Raw genomic sequence first — 21,499 nt, forward strand, 5'->3', positions numbered from 1 at the left:
GAAAAGGCCTAAAGTGAACAAATTAATAAAAGTTATATCCATAATCCTGATTTTAGCTCTCACAAGACACAGGTATGCATAAAAAAGAAGCAATATCCATTAAGTTACCAAGCAGAAGATCAGTCTACAAATACTTCTAATAAATTCCCTAAGATCATTAGGTTTCGGAGTAGCAGCCGTGTTAGTCTGTATTCGCAAAAAGAAAAGGAGTACTTGTGGCACCTTAGAGACTAACCAATTTATTTGAGCATAAGCTTTTGTGAACTACAGCTCACTTCATCGGATGCATAAAGTGGAAAATACAGTGAGGAGATATATATACACACAGACCATGAAAAAATGGGTGTTTATCATACATATTGTAAGGAAAGTGATCACTTAAGATGAGCTATTACCAGCAGGAGAGTGGGGTGGGGGGAGAGAAAACTTTTTGAAGTGATAATCAAGGTGGGCCATTTCCAGCACATTTCCAGGAGTTAACAAGAACGTCTGAGGAACAGTATGTGCGGGGGGGTGGCGCATGGGAGGAATAAACAAGGGGAAATAGTTTTACTTTGTATAATGACTCAACCACTCCCAGTCTCTATTCAAGCCTAAGTTAATTGTATCGAATTTGCAAATTAATTCCAATTCAGCAGTCTCTTGTTGGAGACTGTTTTTGAAGTTTTTTTGTTGAAGAATAGTCACTTTTAGATCAGAAATCGAGTGACCAGAGAGATTGAAGTGTTCTCTGACTGATTTATGAATGTTATAATTCTTGACATCTGATTTGTGTCCATTTATTCTTTTACGTAGAGACTGTCCAGTTTGACCAATGTACATGGCAGATTATGGCATATATCACATTGGTAGATGTGCAGGTGAACGAGCCTCTGATAGTGTGGCTGATGTGATTAGGCCCTATGATGGTGTCCCCTGAATAGATATGTGGACACAGTTGACAACGGGCTTGGTTGCAAGGATAGGTTCCTGGGTTAGTGGTTCTGTTGTGTGGTGTGTGGTTGCTGGTGAGTATTTGCTTCAGGTTGGGGGGCTGTCTGTAGGCAAGGACTGGCCTGTCTCCCAAGACTTGTGAGAGTGATGGGTCGTCCTTCAGGATAGGTTGTAGATCCTTGATAATGCGTTGGAGAGGTTTTAGTTGGGGGCTGAAGGTGATGGCTAGTGGCGTTCTGTTATTTTCTTTGTTGGGCCTGTCCTGCAGTAGGTGACTTCTGGGTACTCTTCTGGCTCTGTCAATCTGTTTCTTCACTTCAGCAGGTGGGTATTGTAGTTGGAAGAATGCTTGATAGAGATCTTGTAGGTGTTTGTCTCTGTCTGAGGGGTTGGAGCAAATGTGGTTGTATCATAGAGCGTGGCTTTAGACAACGGATCATGTGGTGTGGTCTGGGTGAAAGCTGGAGGCATGTAGGTAGGAATAGCAGTCAGTAGGTTTCTGGTGGTGGTGTTTATGTGACCATCGCTTATTAGCACTGTAGAGTCCAGGAAGTGGATCTCTTGTGTGGACTGGTCCAGGCTGAGGTTGATGGTGGGATATCATTAGAAATACTTCCTGATACATCTGCCAGTGCCAAAAAACTATAGAATTACATTCAGTCAGCAGTAAAAATGAATGTATAAATGAGCTGATCTAAGATAATTTTTATTCCTACAAAGATATTATCACAGTATCATAACCATTTCTGCTACTCTTATCAAGAATCATTTTTGTATTTTAAGGGTCTCTTTTGCTGACACTTCAGATAGACCAAAAAAGATTTTAATGCTTTCCTGGGAAAAAGATACTCATGACACTTCACAGTTAAGATGAAGCTAACTTTAGAGAGTGGAATTTTACTGAACTGTAACCCTTAGCATATTTTGAAAACTGGTGTAGGAGATATCTTGTGGTTAATACATTGCTAAGGTATGAAACAAATAAATATGTCTAGAAAAGGGCATAAATAGTGACTAACCTTCAGGTGTTGAGACAGTTGGAAAGTTGCAATGGAACAGGGAACCTTGGAAACAGCCTAAGAGAAGAAGAATGTGTACCAAAAATAGGAAATAGAAAAGGATCAGAAAGAAACACGATAACAATGACAAGGGTATAATTACCATACAAGATAATGAGGAGGTAAGACCATCTGCAATCTGGATGCAGGATGTCAGTGAAGTACAGGGAAAGGTCTTCCGCAGCTGTTGGTAACTGTATGTCCCTCTGTGTATGTGATGTCTTTACTAACTGTTAATCAATACATCCAATCACATTGATTTATCGAAGATCTGTTATTATTAAACTAATCCAGATTTGATAGAAACCCTCTCACAAAACATATAATCCCAGTTAATTTTTATCAGTTATGAGTTATCAATTGGTTATTGATTGATAAATTATTATTGATTATTAATTATCAATACTTTATTGTTTCCATCTCTTTACATTATCTTTCTTCCAATAACTGCCCTACGATGGTATAGAGCATATATATTATGCACATAAATAAAATCATTATTTTATCATGGAGCTAAAATTGCCTTGAATATAATATCTGAAACAGTGCTGCTGTCATCCTAATACTCTGTATGCCAGACTCCTTCAATTGGCATTGAAGCTTCAACAAGAAAACACCTCTTTTAATTAAAATAAAATAATTTAGTGCTGTTGAAAGAGTGCTGGATTAACTGGTCTGGAGACTGAATTCCTCAGTTTATATCCATAGCATAGTACTAGCTAGTGCACTGGCAAAGGCAGTGCAAATTTCCCCCATGCTGCCACAACAATCTGCCTCAAACTTCATGTGAAAACTACCCTCCCAGGGTGACAGAATAGTCTCTGGTTTCAGAGTAGCAGCCGTGTTCATCCGTATCCACAAAAAGAAAAGGAGGACTTGTGCCTCCTTACAGACTAACCAATTTATTTGCATCTGATGAAGTGAGCTGTAGCTCACGAAAGCTCATGCTCAAATAAATTTGTTAGTCTCTAAGGTGCCACAAGTCCTCCTTTTCTTTTTGCGAATCTGTACTCATTCGATATTTGGCCCCTTTGCTAATGCTGATCAGACAGGTGCCACTGCAGATTACTGCTATCTGATTATAGTTTGCATGATGTGGACACCTGTCTATTAGAATTTGCCCCGAGCCCAGCAACTCATTTGCCATAGACCAACAATACTGTCAGAGGGAAACAGCTTAGTCTTGTCTATGAAGTACTCCTCACTACAGGAGTGTGAATTGTAAAGCACAACACATTAGAGTGCTCTAACTGCCCCATGAGGACCCTGCTGGTGGCATGAACTAAAAATACCAGCTTCGTGTTGACGTAGTCCTGTTTCAAACATGGCTATGTTAATACAAACTAGGTACCTTTTAGTTTGTGCCAGCAGGGGGCACACAGGTCAGAAATCTAGGGCCATTACATAATAATATGAACAATTCTGGTTTTTATTTACATTATTGTAAATAAAGATCCCAGTCAGGATCAGGACCCTTGGGTCTGGTGCTGCACAAACTCAAGTAGATACAATGCATAATTGAAGTTATCTGTTGACATGAACCATCCCATTTGATACTACAGAACAAACAGTATACACATATCCTCAATCATCTAAAATTTACAATGTTGACAAGGCATTAACAGGAGCTAAAGTGGGACCTTATAAGTCAAAGAAAAACTACCATTGACTTCTATCAAAGGGTTATTGGGCCCTAAAATAATAACACAAATGGAGGGGCAAAGTTAAGGTTGTTTGACTGTGGGTCAGAGAATGTTTCTGTTTAAATGGTTACCCTGTGTGAATCCCGTGTTAAAGTTGGTGTCATCCTTACTTATGTAACCTTAGTTTGTGATTTCCATATTTTCAAAATGTTCAGGGTGTTTACTGATATGTTAATTCTATGTCTTCTCTTTAGTTGTACTTTAGAAAATGGGCTCCTTAACTGCGATTTAAATAGATTAGTTTCAGAATACAGGATTAAATTCTGTGCTAATTACACATGTGCAACCCCACTGTACTCATGTGGTATAACCCAGCCCACAATTTGGCCCATAGTTTATTAAATAATTGTATGACTTTATATAATGTGTTTTCTGAGTTACTCTGGCCTTTTGGAGAAAACATGAGATATAGCTAGTGGCTGACATCTCCATGGAGCCATGGATTTATTACTTTTCCAAACACACTCTTCTTGGCAAATTAAACCAATGCAGTGGGTCAATACAGGGAAAGTTTTGTTAAGCATCTTTCATAGACAGCCAGGAGTGGACCTAGGATTGGAACATTTGGTTCTGTATTGTTAGAATATTAATTTTCATAAATGTCCTCTGACTGGTTATCATGCAAGACCCCTGACATGCCTGAAGAGTGCACACTGGTGTTATCTGGCGCAACCATGAGGTTCAGGCTCATGTTATTTCCTGTCTGAAAAACAGAGGGGGGAAAAGGAACAGATTTTTTTTTTACAGGTAAATATTAGTTAAAACAGACAGGTGAAAACTGAGAATAATGAGTGTAAAAGTTGCAAGGGTGGAGAGATAGCACCAGCTGGATTGTGATCATGCCAATGCAGGATGCATTGGTACCTGCAAAGCTCAGGTCCAGCAGCACTTTCTTGTTCACCAAACCATGTCTGAGATATACGGTTGTAGGAGCTGCTTCCTCCTGATACTGTGACTCAGTATATGAGTCAATGCCCTGTCTCAAGAGCCCTCATACAATGCCATGTCTTCAAAGATTTTCGGACAGTTCAAAAGGATGCTTTTTACTCAGGGTAATACTGTTCCTTCTCTTTCCAATATAATAACCCTTAGCTTTTCTACTTCTCATTTGTGCAGCAGTTTGTAAAGGGCCAGATTCTGCCCCCTTTCTTCACATTGAGTAGTTTCTTATACCACAAGTAGCCTCATTAAAATCAACAAAGTAAATCATTAAAGAGAGTTGCTGAGACTAGACAAAGATGGTGAATAATGGACACCATGAGTCTAAGTGTTAGTGCTCTCATACCACAGTGGTGTAGGTGCCTGAAAATACCCAGACAGAAATTGAAGACCGAGATGTTATTTCCACTCAGACCCTTCAGGTGTCATTTTCATTTCTACATTCAGGTCTGACTCTTTTTCTTCAAGAAAACACGATGTTAATGAAACACTAAGGCTGGGATTTTGATTGCACAAGAGGCAGGACATTCAAAGTTAAAGTTGCTGTGGAAACTCTAATTCTCTCCAAAACTCTGAATTTCCTGACTTGTGTGATTAACAAAGCAGCATTAACATTGCACTGACATAGTTGATGCCAAATTCTAGTTCTCCTCATTTGTTTACTTTGTACAGATCGAACAAACAGCAAAACACATAGGTCTAAATTTTCAAGAATTGGCTCCCCGAATTGTGCCACACACCCCACATACAAATGGGAATGAGTGCATGCAAACCAGATGCATACATACAGGAGTGCTCATTCATGTGGGCGATCACAAATGTGGGTTTTAATCACTCAACAGATGTAAATATCAGTTAGAAAATATTACAGTGTTTGGCCCACAGTATCTGCCTCACACACATATGCCAGTGCGTACACATAGGGTATGTCTTCATGGCAAAGCAAAGGTGTGTTTATAGTGTGGGTAGGCATACCTGTGCTAGCTTTAATCTAGTTAGCATGGGGAATAACAGTAGTGAAGATGTGATGGTATGCACTTCAGCATGGGCTAGCCACCCAAATACAAGCCCGCCAGGGACCTGGGTGCGTACTTGGGTTGCTAGCCCCTGCTGCCATATCGTCACTGCTATTATTACCTGTGCTAGCTAGATTAAAGCTAATGTGAGTAAGCCTACAATCACACCTTCACTTGCAGTGAAGGCATATCCAAGTCTGCCACAGACACTGGACATCGTCATCGGTTGGACTTAACATATGACTGTGGATGCTGTCAGCACAAAACAAATCCAAACATCACTTAGCTTTGTTAGCACAGAAGCAGAAGCTGCCTGTCAAGAGAGCTCGAGGACTGAAAATGAAATGCCCAGAGGTCAGAAGAGTTATCCCATCAGCACAAGGTGTTTTAATGGCATGCTGTAAATTTAGCCTGTAAGTTTAATTTACACTTTTATATATTTTATAGCTCATTTAAGTGAATATGCTTCGTAAATGTTTTGAGCTCTGTTTCTATAAAAAAAAAGGTACAATAATTAGTAAAGTTTGGTTAAATGATTAAAGAAAGCCCAAATCTCTTCTTATACTAGTCCTGCGCCTATTTTACTGTATATTTTACTTATATTATTAGGAAACATCATGTATGCTCAAACTGATCTTGATCTTTAACCAAGATTTTGGATCAAGACAAGATTTAGGAGTCAAATCAGAAGTGTGGTTATGCATGTAATACACATATGTCCCATAAAGTTACTTCTGAGCAAATATAGCAAAAAAATCGCATATTCTTCTACATAAAACACTCTGATTCATTTCCCTGGCATTTGCAACCCCTTTACTATATATTTCCAAACATTTGAAAAAGTCAGGTTTTCCTCCCAAGAATTTTCACAGCAAGCTAAAGATTTGTGAATACTTGTGTGAATGAATATTTATGAATGAATGTGTGAATGAATATACACACTTGATGTGCTCTCAGAGCCATTTGGAAATACTCTCCCCCGACCACCACCACTCACACAAGAGGTCTGTTTAACAATTATGTGTAGGAAATGACTTTGTAATAACTATCCATGGCAGTAATTCAAGACCAGAAAAAGGAAATCCCCTTGTTTATAAAAGCTTAGTTCATCCACTCAGAGAACAAACAATATCATGTGACTTAGGTGACCATACTACATGAATAGCAAATTTAATAGCTAATATTCATGCTGACAGGTTTGCAAGCAATCACTAATTTACATTTTCTGCTTAAAATCTGTGCATTGTACAACAAAATTATTAACAAAAATTACCTGTTTATAGATCATTCATGAGCAGAAAAAAAGGGCTACATTTATCAGATGAATTATTCAAAACATAATTCAACTAGATCTAGTTACCTTACCATTGAGTCTCTATGTTTTGATTCAAGAAGCATCCAGTAACCTGGGACCATTAAAGATTACATCTCATTCTGTAGCTCTCAGTCCCTCTTACACCCACAGTCTGTACTATTAGGGTGGAAGGTGGAAAATAAAAAGGCACCACTAGAGGTGTTCGCCTCCCTCCACTCCAGAAGGAGAATCAGTCCTCTTCAGGAGGGAACAGAAGAGAGTGTGTAAGGTACACCAGCATCTCCTGGAATAGGAGAAGGAGGTGGTAGAGGAATTGGCTCCTCTTTTTCCCCTGTGGAGGAAGCTGGAAGTGGCTCCTTCTTCACCTTACTAGAAGTCAGATGGCAGAAGTAGGCTGGGAGGGAGCTATGGTATATGCTTCATCCATGTAAATAACTACAAAAGTCAGGACCTGCCTGGATGGGATGTTCATACAATCTCAGATCCAGTCTTCCCCTTTGAGTGTGGCACGCTCTCTGTTTGATAGGAACCAGACCCAAGATCAGTACTCTTGGATATTCCACAGAGGACAACACATCTTTACGATCTACCTAACTAGTCCCTGTAAATTCTTCCAGTAGGAAGCAGAACCGGGGTTTCCAGGGACAATTATCTTTTTAGTCAGGGATCTGATTGGGAAGGATGCATCACCCAAACAGGAAGAGATTAAGCCAGCAATTTTACATCACCCCACCAGGAACTGGGGTAACACTGAAATGGAAAGAATAATAAAAGTTTAAAAAATACATATCTAAATCCACCAAAACAGAAAATCTAAAGCAGAGTTGAGTGATTTAAATCAAAGTGATTTAAATCACTGATTTTAATCACAATTGAAATCAGCAAGCTGATAACCTTTATTTAAATAATACATTTTAATTGTTTTTTTGCATTATTACTTTTTAGTTATTTTCCTAATAAAAGATTGATTGTCATTGGGTGGTAACCATTAAAACATGTTGATTTGCAAGTAAATATGGTCTTTATACTTAATATGGTACTATTTTTTGCTAACCAGGAAGATAGCTATGTCTACACACATTTATATAAGCAATTGTATAGTTCAGCATACTGTTATTTTAGATTCTTAATTTTTACATTTTTATTATGTTAGAAAATAGTGAATGATGATTTTCTTATTTACTAGATTAGTTTTACACTCACGATTACTGTCAAGCTGCATTCTGATGGAAATTGCAATTCATTTAAAAATGCGCAAAAACATAATTTAAAACTTGTTTTATTTATTAGTTAAATAAAACTACCTTAAATATGCTGGCTACATAAGGGGAAGTAAGTTCATCAAACTTGTTTAACATTTAAAACTAACTGATTTATTAAACAAAGGAAATATCTGTAGTTAGTGAATTGAACGGCTTGTTTCAGGTCACCATGTCCTTCAAGGTTTTAGAACTAGCAGATCTCATCCCCACACCTCATTTTTATTCATAAATAGGAAGAGTAGAACAAACTTCCCTGCTTTTTCAACTTGAATCGGTTTCTCAACTTTGAGTGAATTACTCACTGAACTGAATAGTTGAATAAACTGAAATGAAGAAAATATTCTCTCTGCACCTGCAGAGGCGGCTACTGCTGTCAAAAGCTGGTTTAGCACTTCAACAAAGTCTAGTTCCAGGTGCTTAGCCAGTGATTTCCACTAGTTCAATGGTTTGACTTTCTTTAAAATTTCATCAGCAAACACGTACTGCTTAATTTTTTTAATTTCATTTAAATGATTTTGATAGATTATAGTAAATTTAGGCTAAAACATAGGTTGTCATAATTTGAAATAAATACATTTTTCTTTTAAAAATAAACCTAATTTAAATAATCTGATTTAAATCAAAATCAGATTTTTTTTACATTTTTAAAATTTATTTTTATCCACTCTTTTCTAAAGCCAACCTTCTTCAGAATGTGGGAATGAAATTTAATGCTCTCTGATCTCTGCCCAACAGAAATACTAATGAAATGTCAATAGTATGTAATGGTCACAGTTTACTCCTAAAATCTTCCTGTTTCAGACTCTCAACTAAATGACATTGGATGCCAAATGGAATATCAGTGACTACTGTTATTGTCCTTTCAGAAGTAATTGCATTGAAGTCAATAGAATTACATTGGTGTAAGGCCAGGGTGAAAGGAAAATATGGCCCATCAGGAATAAAACTTTGTATTCATTCTCAGCAATGTGTCAGGTAGTATAACTTTAAAGCAATAGTATTTTATCAGTGGAGGTTAGAGGTTTACCTTTCCTGCCTTCAAAACAAAGGGGTCAGGGAGATGTCCCATAGCTCTGAAACTTATTCAGGCAAAGAGAAAAGGGAATATTTGGTAGGATTTTAATATAATTTTTTAAATGTTTGGTCTACAACTAAATTAACTAATACCCTGTTTCTGCTGGCTTTCCATTGCGGGGCCTAGCTATGCCCCACCGTCTGCACAAAGAGACAATTTGACCAAGCACCTAAGTGTTTTCCTCCACTCCCCTTGCCTGTCATATGGGTATTAGGGTGTTGTCTTCTGCTTGACAGGAGTCACTGACTAAGCTCCAAGTGACTTACCTCTGTGTTGTAAAGTACAGTATAAAATAGTCACAATAATGACACAGGAAATGGTGCTGCCTGTCAGGAGATAGTGAAGTAGAAAGGAAAATCCCTCGTGCTCTAGGAAGATAGAGAAAGATATTAATAGTTACAGTGTAGGAGAGAAAATCCACAGGTGGTGGATGGTGTCTCAATCAAGTCACAAATCCTCTGACTAGAGGATATTCAGGATAAAATGGGTAGATGATCCACCTGATCTCTACATTAACCAATTGAAAAGTGGGTGTGCACATATGATACAGAGAGTTTAGGCGGACAAGGACACATTTCTGGGGTGATTTTAATTGACGAAAGTCATAGAAAGGTGGCTTAAGGAAGGGAGTCACTTTAGAGGCAGGGACAGGCTCACTGTCTGTTAATTCCTATCTCCATCCATAGGTATGCGTACGCTACATAAAACACCATGAACAGCAACATATTTTCTTCTTGTAGCAGCATTTCCAATGGTGACTACTATTATTTTCCATTAATGAACAGGCTTTTTATTAAAACACTATTAGATCTCTGTCTTACTGAACCCAGTGATGATACATGTTGTGTAGCAACATGTGTATCTTAGTAGATTATAGGTGTACTGCAAGCTAGAGGTATACTGCGGCCAGATCAGCAATGTGCATACAAATTTCAGTTCTCTGGATCCATGAAGGTGCAGTCATGGAAGAATCTCCAAGGGGAAAAAATGGGCCAGAGAAAGAAAAGAGAAAGCAAACCAGGAACAATACAAAAGAACAATAATTTCTTTTTTTTTCAAGATCAGGAGAACATAAGGTCGCAGCTGTTCCCTTTGCCCAGGTCTGGCAGCTATTAGTACTTAATAATATTTCACAAAAGTAAGGAACGTAAGTCCTGGTAGACAGTACTGTGGAGTGGTACATTGGTGAGTTGACAGCGGTAGTAGCTTAGCTAAGAGTGACTGTTTGGTGAAGAAGTGAGAGATGAGTAATGAGTGGGTAAGTGAAACTCTCAGGATGTTGGCCATGAGAGTGATTTCTAGTTAGAAGAGATAATACAGTGGGTTTTTATATAGTGCAGACTAGGGCTGTCAAGCAACTAAACAATTAATTGTTATTAATTGCATGATTAAACAATAATAGAATACCATTTACTTCAATATTTTTGGATGTTTTCTATATTTTCAAATATATAGATTTCAATTACAACATAGAATACAAAGTGTACAGTGCTCACTTTATATTTATTTTTTATTACAAATATTTAACTGTATAAAAAGAAATAATATTTTTCAATTCTCCTCATACAAGTACTATAGTGCAATCTCTTTATCATGAAAATTGAACTTACAAATGTAGAATTATGTACAAAAAAAACTGCATTCAAAAATAAAACAACCTAAAGCTTTAGAGCCTACAAGTCCACTCAGTCCTACTTCAGCCAATCACTTAGACAAATAAGTTTGGTTACAATTTGCAGGAGAGAATGCTGCCCACTTCTTGTTTACAATGTCACCTGAAAGTGAGAACAGGTGTTCTGATGTCACTGTTGTAGTTGGCCTTGCAAAATATATATGTGCCAGATGCACTAAAGATTCATATGTCCCTTCATGCTTCAACCATCTTTCCAGAGGTCATGCGTCCAAGCTGATGATGGGTTCTGCTCGATAATGATCCAAAGTAGAGCGGACCAACAACACATGTTCATTTTCATTATCTGTGTCAGATGACACCAGCAGAAGATTGATTTTGTTTTTTGGTGGTTCGGGTTCTGTAGTTTCCTCATCGGAGTGTTGTTCTTTTAAGACTTCTGAAAGCGTGCTCCACACCTCGTCCCGCTCAGATTTTGGAAGGAACTTCAGATTCTTAAATCTTGGGTCGAGTGCCGTAACTATCTTTAGAAATCTCACATTGGTACCTTCTTTGTGTTTTGTCAAATCTGGAGTGAAAGTGTTCTTAAAACAAACAACATGTGCTGGGTCGTCATCTGAGACTGCTATAACATGAAATATATGGCAGAATGAGGGTAAAACAGAGCAGGGGATGTACAATTCTCCCCCAAAGAGTTCAGTCACAAATTTAATTAACGCATTATTTTTTTAACGAGTATCATCAGCATGGAATGGTGGCCAAAGCATGAAGGGGCATACGAATGTTTAGCATATCTGGCACGTAAATACCTTGCAACGCTGGCTACAAAAGTGCCATGCGAACACCTGTTCTCACTTTCAGGTGACATTGTAAATAAGAAGCAGGCAGCAGTATCTCCCATAAATGTAAACAAACCTGTTTGTCTTAGCGATTGGCTGAAAAAGAAGTAAGGCTGAGTGGACTTTAGGCTCTAAAGTTTTACATTGTTTTGTTTTTGAGTGCAGTTATATAACAACAACAAAAAATCTACATATGTAAGTTACACTTTCGCGATAAAGAGATTGCCCTACGGTAATTGTATGAGGTGAACTGCAAAATACTATCTCTTTTGTTTATCATTTTTACAGTGCAAATATTTGTAATAAAAATAATATTAAGCACTGTACACTTTGTTGTAATAGAAATCATTATATTTGAAAATGTAGAAAAACATCAAAAATATTTAACACATTTCAATTGGGATTCTATTGTTTAACAATGTGATTAAAACAGTAATCAATCATGATTAATTTTTTTAATTGTAATTAATTTTTTGAGTTAATCGCATGAGTTAACTGTGATTAATCAACAGCCCTAGTGAAGACATATTTTGCGGTCAGCAGTGGCTGATGTCATGGTATAATACATATATATTTTTGCTGTCAACAGATGACAAGATACAGTGCAAATAAATCTTCATTGGCCTCCTCAGATATTCAAGGTCTAGCCAGCTGCTACTAAAAAACAGAGTAACCAGAATCCCATCTATACATACACGGCTGCACCTCCACTCTTCTTCACTCAAACATTCTGTACCTCAGTCCCAACTACACACATCTGGTTTCTCTGCAAATTTGCTGTCAGCCTTAATTCTGAAATCACATGACTTTTGCATCGTCGAGATCTCGCTGTTGCATCAGTGTAGTTCTTGGCATGCAATAACTGGAGTGAAGAATGAAGTCTGATTCCCATTTGTTTTGTAGTTTGGCAAGTGAGCTACTAACAATGTAGCTTGAGGAGGGCAAACATACACACAAAATATACTAACGCAATACTGAGTCCACTCGGTCTCAGAGTATCAGAATAACCAAAGCCCCCTTAAAAAATTTTCATGTAGTTGTGAATTTTTAATGCTTGGACACCAAGGGTGGGATTTTCAAAAGTGCTTGGCATTGGCCCACGTGATTTCCACTGAAATCAGTGGTGACAGTTCCATTGACTTCTATGGGTGCAGAGTTAGAGCAACGCTGAGCGCTTCTTGAAAATGCATTTGGTGAACCACATAGATGCTATGGACCTCTGGATACTTGGTTAAATCAATTGTAGGCAAATTGTTTCTGCTGCTGAAGACTCAAAAGCCAAGGGAAGATCTTATTATCATTACAGAATATTTGGTTGAAGCTCTATCAAAAAGTTTATGGAAACTCTGTAGAGTTCTAAGAAAGGGATTTTAAAAAATACATCACTTTTTCTTTAGAGCTGTATAGCAGGTTTGATTGTCCAGTGTAACTACATTGAAATCAATGTAGTTACTCCCCAGTAAATCAGATGTACCAGAGCAGGGAAGTGACCCCAGAATATTTCTATAGATCTTTTCCCTCCAAATAGGTGTTTTCGAGATGTCAGAAGAGTGAGTCTCTGAATTCCCTGGAAATTCCCATACATAATCCCAAATCATGAGACCAGCATACAAATCATGAGATTCTTTAAAAAGATTAAATCATGTTTTTTAGTCTCTCTTCTGATTTTAGTCTGTCCTCTGCCCACCTCCAATGTGTGTGAGACAAACACAGTACCGCCGGCTCTTGCGAATGTGTTCAAAGATGATTTTGCCCTTGGCTGCAGGAACTCTTGCAAGAGCTGTTCCCACACAGTCACCTTTATGCCATTTTGCACTGAGTGCCTGCAAGTCCTTGTCCCTAGCTCTCGGCCTCCCAGGCCATGGCAGGTACCTGTTCCCATAGCCGCCAAAGTCTGTGCAGCTCTAGATGTGGCATTTCTCACTAGTGTGAAAAACTCATTAATGTCCCCTACTGCTGCTTTGGAAGCTGGAGGGACCACGTGAGGGACATTGGTGCTGTTATTAGTGAGACAATCTCTAATGTGGCTGCACAAAACTTCACTTCCCCATTTGAGCCAAGGAGTGATGAGGACGGGTGAGCAGGAGCTTCAGAAAGCTGGAGAGAGGGAGAGACGAAGGGAAGCAGCTACCTACTGGGGCTGGGGAAGAGGAAAGCAGGTGGCTGCTGGGAACATTGAGGGAGGAATCAGGAAACATGTAGCTGCTGGAAGTGGAAAGGAAGTGAGAAAGGGCACCAGCTCCAAAATCATGTGAGGGCAGGAGCTTTTCACATCATCATGAGAGCTCTTGCAGCCGAAGGCAAAACCATGGGACTTGTGGTCAAGTTGCAAGAGTTGGCAACGCTGGGGCACATGTAGGGACGTAGCTCTGGCTGATGCTCCCTGGTATAGCTCACAGACAGCCCCAGTCATGGAGAGGTGTCAGGGCATTGCCCGGTGTTACTGTGGTCCGACCTCCAAGTCTATAGCCATGGGTGGGGTGGGGAACTATGTACGAGGCTGCATCTCTATGAGTAGAGTCCAAGATGGAAGGGAGAGTGATCATATACATCCTGAATAGAATGGCCACAAACACAGAGGCAGCCCAGAGTATCCCTACAGGTCTCTGACTGAGGAGACTGAAACTCCTGGCCAGGTACAGAAAGCACCAGAGAGTGGGAGTGTCCCACCCACCTCTGGTCTGGCTGGGATGGGGATGAAGCTGAGGTGGCAGCAGGAAGAGCAAGGAGGCTGTTCCTTCCCTCCCTGCCTGGGTCCCACCAACCCTGGAATTTTGCCTGATTTTTCCACTCAAGCCTGTGGGAAGTGACACATCAGTTGCCCCCTGCCCATTACATGCTGTAGTTCTGGGCTGCACTCCACTGGGTGGGAATGTGACACAAGGTGTTTCTTACCTAACACACTCAGAGTGTAGTTCTGATGGAGACTTCCATCAATGTTTGCAATTTCACACATGTAATATCCTTCATCAGAGAGTCTCACAGGGTGAATCTGAAGGGTGGGGTCATGATCAGGTCGAGCTGCCCAGTCCATCCTCTCACTGCAATTTGTTCTGACAGTTTTATTTAAATCAGCCCTGTATGCTAATAAACAGCAAGCTCCATCCCTTAGTCTTATCTTCCATACTGCTGAGATAAGATTCACTAGTGACATATTAGAGCAACTCAGCACAGCCCTGTAACCAGTCACTGAAGACACCACGACGTTATCTGGAGAGGATACAAGAAGGAAAGAAAAATGAAAAGTGTCACTTAGGATGCGATTACAGACGAGCAAATTCTGAATTCCCCTCGGATTAATGTTTCTGCTCTTGTACTCCATGGAAACCTCCCCATGAAGTAGATCCCAGGTCCATTTGGGGGTATTATCGGTGCACAGCTTTAAATAGCTAATTGTGTGAGGCGTGGGACAAAGATACCGATCGACAAGATTTATCTCTCCGCAGACCCATAGCCTCTTTTTGTGCCAGGCTATAATCACCATTAAATGACCTTTATTGGGATGAAGCCTGATTTGTATTCTCCCTTCCCTCCTGCTCAGTAATTTTATCATGGCCAGCCTGGTGACCATGAGATCATTGCTCTGGGCTTTCACCCAAAAGATTGAGTTTTAATTTCCAGGCTTGATCTCCCTTGATCAAAGCCAGCAGGATCTGAGAGCGCTTCAGAGGTAGCACGATCACCCCAGAGTTAAGGGGCATCAAAATAGGAATAACACTGCTAGGCTCTGAAGGGAGTCCCACCTAACTCTCCTCAGTCAAAGATCACCATGATGTGGTAGTTCAAAAGGCAAATCTCTCATAAAAGACTAAATAAAGAGTTATGTTGAAATGTTAGAAAATTCTCATCCAAAAAAGCCATTTCAAAGCTGCCATAAGAACCAGGATGGTAAGAGACAGTAACCTGTCATTCCTTCATTCTAGCTGGTATCAAAGTGATCATATCACTAGTTTACTTCACGCTGTTGCAGGGTGGCACCACTGTGAAGGAATTTGTGACAAGTAAACCTCTAAAATGTTCAGAAGTTCCAATAAACACCCCAACATTTGGACAATTTCAGATAAACACCCCAATTTATTTGATCTAGATGAATTACATGCATTAAATGAAGCCTCATCTTAAGCAGGTACAATTCCCACTGAATTTGGCCCCTGGGCAAGACTGGGCTGGAAATCTTATGAGGACTGAATTTTTCTTGAGATTTCCAATACTTTCTGTGTGTTTGGATTGCCATAGATATAACAAAAAACCAAACATCCTAGCCCAACCCCAGCAGTTTAGTACTCAAGCCCTCTGGCAATACTTCAGTACGATCATTTCTACTTCCAGCGAGAACAAGGAAATGCGTAGGAAACCAAAGCTGAAAAGGGATAAAGAACTGAATTTTTCAAACTTCAGAAGAGGTTTGGTTTCGTTTGGTTTGAGCCAGCGTTCCAGTCAGTTTTTATTTTCGTCTCAGCAGCCCACCCAGTTCTACTAGAAGCTCTGGCTGGGATGATTTAATTGGGGATTGATCCTGCTTTGAGCAGGGGGTTGGACTAGATGACCTCCTGAGGTCCCTTCCAACCCTGATAGTCTATGATTCTATGATTCTCTGCACACGTAGCACTAAAATTTTACTTTGTGGATTCCGTCATTTAGTGGAAACATCTGAGACAATATGTAAAATTACAGAGTGGGTTTTGATACCTCTAGTGTCCTCCTCCAGCTCTTCCTGCCTTCACTGGGCCCAGTGCAACCCAGGGAGCAACTGCACTTACACAATCCCTCTGCTCCTCCGTGCGTAGGGTGACCATATTTCCATAAACTGAAAACTGGATGCACAGAGCTGGACCAAGTTGCCTGGAATTGCCACTCACCCCATCCCCAAAGGTTCCTCCGTGCCCCCAACTGAGCCAAGTAGCAGAGATGGGAGGTCGGGGGAGGGTGGGAGAAGAGGAATGGGTATGGACTGGGATCTGGGCAGCAAAGGAGGGTATGAGTATATGAGTACTTTTGAGCTCAGAGCCAGGAGATGAATCTATTGGACTATGATCCAGCTAGTGGTACTATTCACCTTTGGGGACTGGGATAGCAGAGGGGCAGAAAGGAGGCTCCGGGTAGCGGGGGGACCAAAGAGACTCGAGACAGCAGCCCTGGGGAGGTGTGGAGAGGCTGGGATGTGGCAGAAGCAGGTGACTAGAGGCAGCCTGAGGAGGGAAAGAGGCCAGCTGGGGAAGGAGGGAGGGGGCTGGAGAGGGCTCTGGATACCAGCCCCAAAGGACAGGGGAGGCAGGAAGACCACAAGGCTGGGGTGGGACCTCCAGGGTCCGCATGGGGGGCATAAGGCCCATGGGGGGCATCCCATGCTCGGTGGCCCAGCACAAGGGGATGCTGCAGGACCTGGTGAGGCACTTACCAGCCAGGTTGCCTGGCAGGACCTGGGGCTCACGAGTCATGGGAATGAAGTCAGTGGTTTCTGAAAAATAAAAAAATAACGGAGCGTGACTTATTGGTAAATCAGTTTATCCTGGTCTTCCACGCGTCCTGTCCTGTGCGACAGTAGTTCAGGAACAGTTGGCATTATGCCTTTACCTACCAGGAAGGAAAGGGAAAGGTGTATGGCAGCTCTTGTGCCTATCCTTCTCAGCTGAACACTCCCCAGAGTAGACACATTTAGAAAGACAACAACATAGGAAATGGCCGTGTTCCTGAGAGGAGAGGAGGGTGACATGTAGGATGGGAGAAGAGAAGACTGACAGCCACCTGTTAATTTGTTTTTACTTGTGGTGAATTCCCCATGTCCCATCCCACAGAAATGGGTAGTCTTGCAATTAAGGCACTGGACTGGAACTCAGAAGATCTGAATTTAATTTGTGACTCTGCTACAGACTTCCTGTGTGGTCTTGGGCAATCAATATCTCTGCCTCAATGCCCCATCTGTAAAATGGGGATAATATTTTCTTTCTTCCAGGCACTGCCTTTCTTGTTTATTTTAATTTTCTTTCTTGTAATTTTAAGAAGTTTCAGCATCTGTAATGTTTTCAAGGCTTAGTGGTTTGTGAGGAATTCACACCTGTGGGTGGTGGAACAAGTTCCATGAGATCAAATTTTCTCTTCCCCATTGTGCAATTGTGGTTGTGAGTAACGCAGGAGGTGGCTCCTTGGAAATCACCCACTTCCTCTCCTTTCTCCTACAGTGGCCCCTAATGCAGGTGGCCATGGGAGCAGCTCACAGGGACAAGGCCACAAAATCTGGCACTCAGCTTAAGCTACAAGAACGTGTCTCTCTAGACTCATGAAGCCATTAATGGATGCCCCTCCTTGAAGCAGTCTGTAGTCTTCTGTTGCTGCCCGGAGGAACTGAGAGGGGGAATAAGAAAACAAATGGGGGGAGGGGACAAAAAGGTGGAAGAGGGAGGGGAACGAGAGAGAGAGATGAGAAGGTAAAAAGAACAGAGAAGAAAGGCAGACAAGTACAGGACAGATAAAATACACAGGGAAGAATCTGGCCGCAGGGCCCCTGCCTCATTCAGTGCACAGGATGGACAATACTTACTGAACGATCACCTATTCTATATTTTGTTTTATCCTCATTGTTCAATGTGTATCCACACAACTTATTTACTGCTCACTATTCAGACCCTGCTCTGAACACAGAATTAGTCATTTCCTGATGGGCTTTTCTAAGGTGCTCATCACTGTAGTATTGGAGTGCTTCACAAACACTCATTAATTTATTTTCACATTTTACAGATGAGACATCTGAAGCACAGAGAGATTAAGGTGAAAAGTATACACTATTTTGGGTGCCCAATTTGAGATGCTTAGGACCTGATTTCAGAGTTCTTAGCATCATATAGGACTTTGTTCACTGAAAACCCATTGACTTCAGTTGTGGCTGTGGGCACTCAGCAACACTTCTGCAAATCAGGGTCTCAAGCTGGGCACCCAAAAATGAGGAACACACAATTAGTGACCACCCATGAAAAGTGTGGTTTAAGTGACTTGACTAGCATTGTACAGGAACTTTGGCAGATGCAGGGATAGAATCCATTTCTCCAGGGCAGCATTCAGCTGCATTAACCACCAGACCATTCTTTCTCTCTGCAGTCCCCTGCCTCCTTCACTACACAACTGAGTTTCATCTACAAAGCATAGTACATCTTGTGTCCTGAATGAGGTGCAAGAATTCCTATTCTCGGTTCTGGTGCCTGGTGCGACAGGGTGCGTCTATACTTTGTTTTAAAACCTGCGGCAGCAAGTCTCAGAGCTTGGGTCTACAGACTCAGGCTCACACTACTGTGCTAAAAACAACTGTGTATACATTGCAGTTCAGGCTCTGAAGCCAAATCCCCTTCCCGGGCTTCAGAGCCTGAGCAGGCATGTCTACACTGCTGTTTTTAATGAAATAGCGCTGTCCCTATGACTAATGCTCGGGCTATCATGAGAAAGATCTGGGTTTAATTTTCAGGCCTGGTCTCCCAATCTCCAACCCAGTAGCATCTGGGACCCTTCAAAAGGCAGCATAGTCAACCCCCGAGGCAGGGACACGGAGCTAAAATAACACTGACAGGTTTTGAAGGGAGCCTGACCCAATCCAGGTTTATCCATGCTAGATAAAAAGGTGCATTTGTAAAATGTGATAGCAAACCTGCTTTAAAACCCTAACGTAGACAGGGCAAGTTGCATTAGCCACTCGAACTGAATGCAGATTAAAAGAGATGAAAGAATTCCAAACCTCTCTCAGGTCGGGACTGATGTGCATTTGTAAGGTGCTGGGATAGTGATGAGTGCAGATTTCATACTTCAGTAGAACATCCATCACCATTTTTATCCCCCTGGGATGCATTAAACAGCATCCAAAAGCAGATCTGTATTTAATATGCAGGAGCATACGTGATCCTGGTACCAAACTCACCTCTAACAATAACCCTTATTGCATGGCTTTCATGGCTCAGGCTGCCCACAACAGCTCGGCAACGATACAATCCACTGTTACTCTGTTGAATCGACATAAAGTTCAGAACAGCCACATTCCCCTCTCTCCACACTGAGCGTCTTGTTGGCCCATCTTTCAGAAGTAGGCACTTCATCTCCTGTATCAAGCACCACTTTATGGCTGGCTTTTCTGTGCAGTACTTTACTGGACACTCTATACTCAGGGAGTCCCCAGGTTTGCCCTGATATTGGTAATTTCTTGGAACTTGAACTTCAACCGTACAATTAACAGTTACATCACCTGAAAAAAAGAACAAAGGAACATTACACTATGAAATTCTGCCCTCTTTATCTCTAGCTGTTTATCTTAGAGCAGGGAGTATGAGGACAATAACAAGGTGTAAGTTTTAATAATATGTAATGGAGAATATAATAACTGCACTGAAACCCAAATGTTTTTATTTATCAATATTTCTTTAGCTGTTATGAAATTAGAAAAACACGCTGGGCTAGTTAACTTACTGGATTATATAAGTGTTTAAATGGTAGCGCAGGTAGATTACTAAATGGAATGACATCCTTTTTAGTCAGATCTTGCAGCTAGGTCTCAAGTTCCCTATTTTAAAGGTATTATTTTGTTTTGATTACCACTAGAAGTGGAAGGGCTGTAAAAAGACCTGCTAGATTTCATGATATGCTTATGTAAATTAAATACCGGATTCTGACTTATTCCAGGTTTTATATCATGTTATGTATCAAGGAAGTCCAATTAGATACCTAAATTTAGTTTTTAAAAGATTTTGCACTGCACAAACATAAGAAAGAATACAGTATATTCAGGAAGTGGAAACATGATGTGACTGCAATGTAAGTTCAGTCAAACTCAGAAATAGGAGAGAGACATGGGGCCAAACTCAGAGATGAGTAATAGGGATTGACTACATGTGCAAGTTAGTGTGCAGTAAATGAGGGTGTGAATTTAAAGCACACTAGCTTCTCCTCACTAACTGCCCATGTGGACACTCTGATGGCACCCTAAAAGTGCTCTGGGGTGGTTTAATTTAATGCACTTTCAAACTGCATTAAGCTGTTGCGCACAAAGGCCCTCAGTGCACAGTGTGCACTAGCTACTGCTGTCTTTTTCTCCCCCGCCTTGTAGACAAGCCCTAAGTGAGTATCAGGCTATGGATATGTCTGCACAGACACAACTGCACCACTACAGCCACGCTGCTTAACACCCTTGTTACAGCAATGGAAGGGGTTTGCTGTGTCTGTAGTAAATTCATCTCTGAGAGGTTGTAGCTAGGTTAATGGGAAGAATGCATCCACAGTGGGGCTTAGTTCTATCTAACCACATCGCACAGGGCACAATTTTTTCTCTTTTTTTTTACAGCCCTGAGCGAATTCACACACACCTGAGCGATGTTGCTAGTTCAACCACTATTTTAGGTGGCCTGACAAAGCCAAGAAATTATTTAAATTAGCATAACACACACAGAGGGGACTGGAGGAATGTGTACATTATGCTGATTTATACTTGTTCTAAACTCTCTCTAACCTCTTAGGAGACAAGTTGGAGGCGTGCTGGTGACACATTAACCTAGGCTTTTCTTAAAGCTACTCGGACTAGGAGAGCAAATTGGAGTAATTTACATGCTGAGAAGTCAGAGAAATGTGTAAACTACAGAAATCCCTTACTCTAATTTGATACATGTAAATTACAGTAACCTCTTGCTCTAACATGTTACAATTTCAAAATATCCCTCTAGGTTTGCAAGAGTGGGACTGGATGAAGCCCCTCCTCTCTTT

At 40.7% G+C, this 21,499-nt stretch overlaps 1 protein-coding gene across 5 annotated transcripts in view; it reads right to left on the reverse strand.

Annotated features, from left to right (window-relative positions):
• Nucleotides 1-223: 223 nt before the first annotated feature.
• The window catches only part of LOC125630109 (uncharacterized), a 57,752-nt gene continuing 36,476 nt past the window's right edge, over nucleotides 224-21,499 (reverse strand). For 2 of the 5 annotated variants that reach the window (XM_048835610.2, XM_075117820.1), the window contains 6 exons: nucleotides 19,671-19,991; nucleotides 17,169-17,228; nucleotides 14,666-14,980; nucleotides 9,568-9,669; nucleotides 1,953-2,009; nucleotides 224-1,558 (listed from right to left, as the gene is read on the reverse strand). In XM_048835610.2, the coding sequence (XP_048691567.2) occupies nucleotides 1,464-1,558; nucleotides 1,953-2,009; nucleotides 9,568-9,669; nucleotides 14,666-14,980; nucleotides 17,169-17,228; nucleotides 19,671-19,991 (950 nt within the window). In that variant the 3' untranslated portion in view covers nucleotides 224-1,463. Of the gene's footprint in view, nucleotides 1,559-1,952; nucleotides 2,010-5,792; nucleotides 7,715-9,567; nucleotides 9,670-14,665; nucleotides 14,981-17,168; nucleotides 17,229-19,670; nucleotides 19,992-21,499 lie in introns of those variants that run through there. The other 3 variants (XM_075117825.1, XM_075117828.1, XM_075117830.1) reach the window with 3 other exon arrangements.

Source organism: Caretta caretta, chromosome 1 (genome assembly GCF_965140235.1).
Source record: "Caretta caretta isolate rCarCar2 chromosome 1, rCarCar1.hap1, whole genome shotgun sequence".
NCBI lineage: Eukaryota > Metazoa > Chordata > Testudines > Cheloniidae > Caretta > Caretta caretta.